Below are 9,646 nucleotides of genomic sequence, written 5' to 3' on the forward strand. Positions count from 1 at the left end.
AAAAGCCCCAAAATCCACCTGTTGAGATATTTTGCCTGTATTTCCTAACAGAACAGGGTGGCAGGGAAGGGGGGCCAAACCCCACTGAGCTCAGTTTTGCTGCACTCCCCAGAAGGTTCAGGGAGGTTCAAGAAGACCCCAATTTCCTTCCCCCAGGGATGCACTGGGTCCGCGTCCCTTTTTCCACGTCTTATTTTCCAAACAACCTAAAAGCTGTAATTAAGGAGGCTAAGGAAAGCATAGAGAATGTTGATCTTTCCAGAAATTAAAATCTCAGCGACGAGGCAGTAAATTAACTTAATCAAGTTGGGAGGCATCTATGAGAAATCATTTTTATACGATTTAATGAGAGGAGGCATTGGAAATGGTGATTTTAATCAGCCAAGTGGGATTTATAAGCAAGAAGATCCTGCTCAAATAACTTATTAGACTTCTCCAAAAAAAAAAAAAACAACCTCCGCTGCCTCTGCAGACAGTCAAAACAAATTTTATTGTATATATTTACTAATTCTCTCAGCCCTTTGGGAACATTGCTTATCAAAAGCGGACGGATTAAAGCAGAAGACAAAGTTAGAGATAAAAAAAAATATCTTCATAAGCACCTGCCAGAGAAAACTGAGAGGCTGCAAGTCCCCATTGACAGACACAGATGACCCAGCTCAAATATTGAGACTCCTAAATCCCTATTTATTACAAATACAAAAGCTACATTAGAGTGAGAAATATTCAACACCTTCTAATACTTTATATAATTATTAAGGTATTTGCACCCTGGAACGAGAATAAGATGGGAAATGGGGAAATGAGACGAGTTCCCCTCAACAGAAAATAAATAAAATAAACTAAGACTAGGAAATGGGCTGTATTTTAAGGTTGCCTAATGGCTCAAACGTTATTTTAGCAGATGCTCTGAGGGGCTGTCAAAATCAGGGGGAGCTTCTCCTAAAATTGCTGCTCTGCTCAGCACATGCATCCCCATGTGGGAATGAAGGCAATCGAGTGAAATTCACTGCTTTCATAGAGAAATATGAGCGCTGGGGTCCAATTTTAACCCAAAAAATAGGTCCTGGGCAGAGAACGCTGCATTCCTACCACAGAGGAAGGAATTTTTAGAGGTCTCTCTAAAAGCCGAGACTGCATCATGGTACAAATTCACCCATTTTCATGGAGTTCTAGTACTGAAATACAGCCTTTGGAGCTTCCAAATCCTATTCTATTTAATGATACAAAACGATGATGATTTTTTTCATGCAGTATTTGATAGGAGGGTAACGGACAACCACAACTCTATTATTATTATTAGCAGTAGTAGTAGGAGTAGGAGTAGTAGTAATATTAGTATTTCTATCTATTTTACCCCTGGGATGCAGGAGAAATCCACCATAAGGACAAGTGGCCTTGCTCTCTGGTTGCTGCTGTCCCATCTACACGGGTTTTGCCCATAATTAAATCAAATATTGCTCCTGTATAGAAATATATATATATAAAGAAATACATCTAAATATATAAAATAAAATATATAAAAACATATCTAGACTTCAAATATAAGGCACTGCAGCCGAGGTCCATGACAGAAGCCACCAGAACTGGGGCTTCCCAAATGTACGACCTGCTCACTGACTTTCCCAGATAAAATACAAAAAAAACCCAAGCATCGTATTCATGCCCAACCAGAAACAGCTGCCTTGTTTCCAAACAACTGCTGAACTCTTTAGAAATGCCTGAAAAACCCCGATTCTCAGATTTCATCCCACTAAACCAGAACATTCTTACACCGAGGAGGGAGAAAGCACTGATCGAATCTCCTATGGCTTTACCCACAAAACACCCAACAGAGCAAGCTGCAAATGATGTTATAGTATTTCTAATAGTCCCCTTCAAATGATTGCTTCTGTTCTGGGGCTGTGGGCTGTTAGATGCAAAATGTAAGTTGAGATAGCTCGGATAGCTGACTTCTGCAGTGCATTACTTCAATAAACACAATGGGTTTGCCCAAGCCCAGCTCTAATGGGCCCATTGCACAGCTCCAGCCTCGACTGCTCAGCAAACAGCCCCTGAATTACAGGTACAGACCCCATATGAAACCTTTCCCATTTTTTTAAATATATAAAATGCATATTCATAAACCCAAATCACAGCCGTTCCCAGCGCGACACCTCTGTCTCCCCAAACACATTTTGGTTTTAAGGCGAACGATGGAGGAGGTGGAAACTGCACTAAGGATCCCCAGGACACAGGGATGGGTCCTGGCTTTCTGCAAGTTTTAAACCTATGGAGTGTCCATTCCCCCACTCTTTAACACAAAATAAAGGGGTGTCCATCAGTGAAAAGAGCTGCAGCCCATAATAACCCCGTGACGAAGGCTTTCTCCTCCTCCTCCTCACCCCGCAGCCCCATCCATGACGTGAAGCTGGGTCTCCACCAGCCCTGCTGCCCTCCGGCTCCGCGCTCCCCTCCCTCCTCATTTAGTCACATTTTCATAGATATTTTTAACTTTCAAACCCTTTCATCCCTCCATGTTTTATCAAGATAGAGAGCACATTTTGCTCTATTTCACCCAATATTTCATCTTGTCTTGCAAAACTAGGTCAGAAAATTTGCAAGCTTATATGACTTGGGCTTCACAGAGCCAGAAAACACCACCTCTTTTTTGTGTGTGTTCTGCTTATAGTGCCCAAGTCGGAAATATTTACAGCAATAAACTCGGGAGCATACAAACACATCGCTTTGTTTTGAAATTCTAACGCGTTATTTACGAAGTTCCCTTTCTTCCATTATTTGTGTTTTAATACAATTCTGCTAGGAAAAAAACCAAACAACCCAGAGTCCTCTGGTCCGTGTCGGCCCTGCAATCCATCCCTACATGAGCCAGCTACGCTCCAGCAGGAGGTTTTCGTGAAATATCAGGGGTTTTTGTTAAATACCATGGTTTTTCTTGAAATACCGGGGAGTTCAAAGATTCAGAAATACCAGACTTGCCTCATCTGATTTCAGATTCAGATTCACCCAGTCTGAGGCTCTCAGAGGTCATCTCTTGTGCTAGAAAAGCAGCGAAACACTGCGTCACCAGCATAGAGACTGAAAAAATGACCCAAAATATCCTAAATATCCCCCGTAAGTGCTCCTCAAAGGTGGCAGCCAGGAAGTGAAGCCGGAGCCACAGCATCGCTGGGGACCGATCCCATCACTGCGTCCCTCATCGCCAACAACCACAACGATGGCTCCTCCACCTCACACATCGCCTTGGCAAAAGACGCATTGCCAAAAACCTCTCAAATATTTCCACTTTGGAGGAAAACAGGACTTTGGCCATCGCAAAGCGCTGGCAAACTTTTGGGCAATGCGAAGCACCCAATTTTTCGCCCACAGAAATTTTTCGCCCATCGTCTTGGCTGAGCGCTTGGTTTCCGCACTCACCCGTGGTCTCCACGATGCCCTCCAGGATGACGACGATCTCGAACTGCTCCGTCTGCATGCTGCGCTGGGACAGGTCGTAGAAGGGGCTCTTGGCGTCGATGACGTGGCAGATGGTGAGCGGGGACACCAGGAAGAGCTGGTCGGCCCCCGTGCTGAAGCCCACGTCCAGCTCCAGCTGGTCAAGAGGCAGGAATTCACCCTCTGGGGTCTGGCGGGACTGCGAGGGGACAGAGAGAGATCATGGATGGAGCAGCCAGCACCAGGTCATCCTGATAGCATCCTGCATCCCTACAACATTCTGTACCCCCACAGCATCCCACATTCCCACTATATCCCACATCCTCATGGCATCCTACATCCCAATGGCATCCCGACAGCATCCTGCATCCCCACAGCATCCTGCATCCCCACAGCAGCCCAACAGCATCCCACTTCCTGATGGCACCCCACATCCTGACAACATCCTGCATCTCCAAGGCATCCCACATCTCCAAGGCATCCTGCATCTCAATGGCATCCCACATCCCTACAGCATCCTGCATCCCCACAGCAACCCAACAGCATCCAGCATCCTGATGGCATCCTGCATCCCGACAACATCCCACATCCCAATGGCATCCTACATCTCGACAGCATCCCACATCTCTACGGCATCCTGCATCCCAACAGCATCCCATCAACATCCCATATCCTGACAGCATCCTGCATCCCAATGGCACCCTGCATCCCCATGGCATCCCTCATCCAGACAGCATCCCATATCCCCACAGCATCCTGCATCCCAATCGCATCTCGACAGCATTCCACATCCCAATGGTATCTCAAATCCCCATGGCATCCCACATCCTGCCAGCATCCTGCATCCCCACTGCATCCCACATCCCAGCGGCATCCATCACACCAGGCAAACCCCGCTCCATGAAAATGCAAGATCCCGGCACTGGCCGTTATCTCAAAAAGTCCTGGGCTTTCACTTCTCCCCATTCTCTTGTGTAAGGAGAAAGAGGAAAAGAAACTAAAAACCCCAACTGAAACGATGAACAAGTATTTAGGTAGAGGCTGAAAAACAGACCTTGAAAACTGCAAACATCTGGTAGTGAGAAATAAAACAAAAAAGCTCAGCCCTGCCCAAACCCTTCCCAGCTTTTATTCCAACTTTTAATTTCTCCTCCCTGTGTTATGAACAGGCAGGGACAGAACACCACAGCCTTTCATTATTTTTATTAGGGAATTTTCCATTATTTGCTACTCGGATTTAAAAAAAGGATAAGTTCTACAAAGTGTCACATTCATCCCACCCAACCAAACCCCAGTGCTCCATCACCACATCGCCACCACCCCCAGCACTGTGAGCTGATGTGAAACTTCCCATTTTCAGCAATAACCCTTGAAATGGGATGTATTTTTTTAATGGGAGCACGATTATGCGTACAGGAAGGAATATAACCTTTCCCCAAACTTTTCCCCGATTTCCAGTCTCCCCATTATTCACACTACGTGTGGAATTGGGGTAGGGTGTAGATACCCCATTGGATGGGAACCACCGCACCCATCAGCGCTCCTATGAGTGACCCCAGTGCTCCCAGTAAAACGCCTGGCACTGGGAACTGAGGGGGTGGGAGGATGCTGGGCATCCCCCAGTGACGGTGCAAGGAGTGCAGCTACAGCCAAGCCCCCCCAGAAATGGGGGTCGGGAGCCTAAAACCCAGCAGACGGAGCAAAACCGGATTACACGCCTCGCTCAGGATTTGGTTGCTATTTTTAAGATTTTCCCGCAACGGCGGCTGGGTTTGAAGGAGATTTAATCCCGAAGAAACAATTGAGTATTTCACCGCCCTCAAGTTCTGGCTAAGAAACACATTTCCATTCCTTTCTGCATGTGAAAATTCAGATTTCTCCCCACCTGCCCCTACTTCACATCGGAGGCACAAAACACCCCGAGCACATCTGCACAGAGAGCCTGCCCCTGGGTTCAGGTTGTACTTTCTTGAGGAAAAAAGCCTACTTTTTAGTAAAAAGACAGTAAAAAGGGCGATACAGCCATGGGACGGTGCGGGCTGGCCGCTTTCTGGGTGACATTGGCACCTTGGGGACACCGAGACCCCCCCATCCCACCCAGCTTGGCTTTGGGACGGGGGAAACAGTGGCCCTGGGTTGGACCCAATGAAATGCAATTAGAGGCCAGGCTTCATTAAGGAGATTGATGGTTCGTAAAAACTCTGGTTCTACAAAAAACAGAGGATGACGAAGTGGGGCGAGGTGTTATTTTGCAAAAAAATCCCAAATAAAGGACATTTCAAGAGATGGGGGAGTGATGGAAAAGGCGCGTTGAAGCCAATGCGGTACCCGAGGGACGTGGCCCAGGGATGCAGCCGTGAGCGAAGGACGGGGAGGGGGGGAAATGATGGGGAAGGGAGGTTAAAAATGGGGGGGTGCTGCTTGGGTGACACCAAGGGGGACCCCAATCCTGCTCCCACCAAAGCTCATGGGATTCCCGGGAAATCCACCACCTCCATCCCAGAACCCCCCATTGCATATGCATGGAGTGTGGTTACTTCAGCCCGGAGGGGGCTGAGGTGAAGCCTGAGAGCTGAAATATTATAGCAAATGTTATTTTATGCTACAGTAAATATCACTACGATGTTATTTCTGTCAGAGTAAATTTTAGCGATATTTACTGTAAAGAAAATATTTTAATAGTTGCTATAAATAAAACGATAGTTTAGTAATATTTCCTATAAAGAAAATATTTTAATGTTTGCTAGAGCAGAAATAATATTTTAGTAATATTTCCTATAAATAAAATGACATTTCAATATTACTATAAATAAAATGACATTTCAATAATATTTCCTATAAATAAAATGACATTTCAATAACAAACACTACTAAAATGTTATTTCTGTTCCAGCAAATATTAAAATATTTACTTTACAGTAAATTTTACTAAATTACCATTTCTGTTATAGTAAATAATATTAAAATACCATTTTATTTATAGCAAATATTACTAAAATACAATTTTATTTATAGCAAATATTACTAAAATATTATTTCTGTCATAGTAAATATTATTAAAATATTCTTTTACAACTACCCCTAAGCTGAGATAAGGATTGAGACCTAAAAATGTTACAGAGAATGTTATTAAAGTAATGGTTTATGTTACAGTAAATCTCAAAATATGATTTTATGTTTCAGTAAATGTTATTACAATGTTATTTCACAACTACCCCCAGTTCCAGGCAGCATCAGCCCAGGGCGGTGCATAAGACCCCCAATGCATTGGTCAAAAGAAAGGCCCTTGACTCAATGTACTCATCCCAGTCCTTTATAACCATGGAGAGTCATTAAATACACATATAATGAATGAATCTTGCCATGTATATATAAAAAATACAAATATATATCTAAAAATTGGGATTTCCCCTTTTGCATACAGGTTTTGCAAGCTGAAAAGCCTTTTCTCAAAGGAAAAAGCAGCAGACAAACCTGCAGCGGCCCCACAGCCAACTCTGCCCCCCGCTTTGCCATAGACCCCAGGTACAGGTCAGACAAAGCCCAACGCAGACACAACCGCAGCAGCGGCTGCCCCCACCACATCCCGCGCTCCTGCTCCGACCCTTGCCTTTTTTACCATTATGGTTATTAATTATTCCTTATTTTTTGGGCCAGGCTGCCCGGTGCAGAGAGGGGACGTGAAGAGTCCCAGCCCTCCCCATTTTTCGTCGGTTTTTGCCCCAGTTCCAGCCCTGCCACAACAAACCCAGCAGCAACGGCACCTCTGAACCCTCTGTGTTTCTCAGATTTAAAGTTCAGGAAATTTTTCTTCACGCTAAGTTTCAAGCTCCAGCTTTTAAAATACCCCCCCCCGCGGCACCTCTGTACACAAATAAAAAGGCTAATTGCCAAATTTGCAATAGAAATGACTCATTTTGAGGCTTTAAAGCCATTAAGGAGCTGAGTGAAAGGGGTCGGCCTGACCTCTCCGTGACCACAGGGTCACCAGGTGCCTGCCCAAAGCAGGCTCATTATCACGACCGGGCTAATTACACAGCATTTAATTTACCCACCTGCACTCCCGACAGGTGGAAACCACCAGAAAAACAGCAGAATTTGGGCTCCAGGGATTATTTAGGAATTAAAACCAGCGAATAGACGGCTCAAAATCGGGGTCAGCTGCAGCGAGAGCATCCAGCAGCGACCCCCAGATGAGGGAAACGATGGGGACTTCTTAAGTTTTGGGTGCCTGCACCACCCCTCCTCTCGGGCACGGATCTGATTCAGGGTGCAGGGGGGTGCTGCACCCCTCCCCAAACGCAGCCACCCTGCACCCCCCCCCGCCTCGGAAACCCGGATTTGGGCCAAAACACAGCAACTTCCGAAGCCTGCGAGCAAAAGGCAGCTGCGCTTCACCAGACGAGCACCCCTGCCCCAAAAAGTGGGGTCCCCCCCGGCAAGAGCAATAACAGTAATTATTATAATCAAGTATCATTATCACGGGGCAGGGCACCCACACGCGGGTGCTTCGCATGGGTCCAACATCACCCGAGCCGGCCCCTTCCACCCACCCCACGTTTACTTAAATTTTCCCATTATTATTTTTCCCATTAAAGCTTATTTTTCCCATTATATGTTACTTTTCCCACTATTGATTATTTTCCCCATTATCAGTTATTTTTCCCATTATTGACTATTCTTCCCATTAAAGCTTATTTTTCCCATTATTATTTTCCCCATTATCGGTTATTCTTCCCATTACTATTTTTCCCATTACTGATTATTTTCCCCATTATCACTTATTTTTCCCACTATTGATTATTTTCCCCATTATCAGTTATTTTTCCCATTATTGACTATTCTTCCCATTAAAGCTTATTTTTCCCATTATTATTTTCCCCATTATCGGTTATTCTTCCCATTACTATTTTTCCCATTACTGATTATTTTCCCCATTATCACTTATTTTTCCCACTATTGATTATTTTCCCCATTATTTGTTATTCTTCCCATTACCGATTACTTTTCCCACCACTGATTACTTTCCCCATTATCAGTTATTTTTCCCACTATTGGTTATTTGTGCCACTATCGATTACTTTCCCCATTATCAAATACTTTTCCCACTATTGGTTATTTTCCCCATTATCAGTTATTTTTCCCATTATTGGTTATTCTTGCCATTACCGATTACTTTTCCCATTACTGATTACTTTTCCCATTATCGGTTATTTTCCCCACTATTTATTATTCTCCCCATTATCAGATATTTTTCCCATTATCGGTTATTTGTCCCACTATCGATTATTCTCCCCATTATCGGTTATTTTCCCCCTCCCCTGCGAATGTGCGGCCGCTGGAGCACGTCTCAAGCAAACACCCAATTTGCCCCAGACACCCGATTCCCGCTGTCACCTTTTCTAAAGCCCTGACCCCGCCGGTCTGCGTGCCCTGAAGTTCACGCACCCAATGTATGAAGTTCTGCCTCCTTGTTCCCCAAAAGCAGGGAAAAAACACCAGAAAGGCAAGCAGCTTGCTTTTAAACATGCAAAGCACGAATTCAGGCTAGGAAGTATTTCCTTGTCGGAGAAATCTGGCGTTTTATGGAAATACATAAATATGCATGGCGACCCGGCGCTGAATATAAATCATCGCCGACGCGGCTGCGGGAAAATGATGGATGAGGGCAAACCTGGGGAGCCCGAGGAGCATCAGAGCAAGGGGTGGCAAAGCTCTCCAGCCAAAAAAGGATGCTCGGAGGGGCCGGGATGGAGACGGAGGGGGACAAGGGGACGTCCCCAGGTGGGGGAGCACCGTGGCGGGGACCGCGCTTACTTTGAGCAGCTTGCAGCGGATCTGCGCCGAGACCATGTGGCTGTTGCGGAGGTTGCCCACGCGGAACATGAGGGTGAGCTTGCCGTCCCGCATGGAGATGGCGGCGTGCTCGCTGAACATCAGCGTCTCGGCCCGCTTCTTGGGCTGGGACATCTTGATGAACATGCAGCCGATGAGGAAGGCGTCCACGATGGAGCCCAGGATGGACTGGAAGAGGAAGAGGATGATGCCCTCGGGGCACTTGTCCGTGATGTAGCGGTACCCGTAGCCGATGGTGGCCTCGGTCTCGATGAAGAAGAGGAAGGCGGAGGGGAAGTTGTAGACGTTGGCCACGCAGGGGGTGTAGCTGTCGTCGTGCGCCTTGTTGAGGTCCCCCCGCATGTAGGCGATCACC

The 9,646-nt window shown here is 45.9% G+C and overlaps 1 protein-coding gene across 1 annotated transcript; it reads right to left on the reverse strand.

Annotated features, from left to right (window-relative positions):
- Window positions 1–3,417: 3,417 nt before the first annotated feature.
- Window positions 3,418–9,642, reverse strand: LOC104540943 (G protein-activated inward rectifier potassium channel 1; the record flags this gene model as incomplete). The annotated part of the gene is made up of 2 exons (XM_010184870.1): window positions 3,418–3,634; window positions 9,253–9,642. Coding segments are annotated over 2 exons (607 nt in total), but the record flags the coding sequence as incomplete, so codon positions are not given.
- Between the last annotated feature and the right edge of the window lie 4 nt (window positions 9,643–9,646).

The sequence above is a fragment of the Mesitornis unicolor genome, unplaced genomic scaffold, assembly GCF_000695765.1.
Source record: "Mesitornis unicolor isolate BGI_N332 unplaced genomic scaffold, ASM69576v1 scaffold7730, whole genome shotgun sequence".
Classification (NCBI taxonomy): domain Eukaryota; kingdom Metazoa; phylum Chordata; class Aves; order Mesitornithiformes; family Mesitornithidae; genus Mesitornis; species Mesitornis unicolor.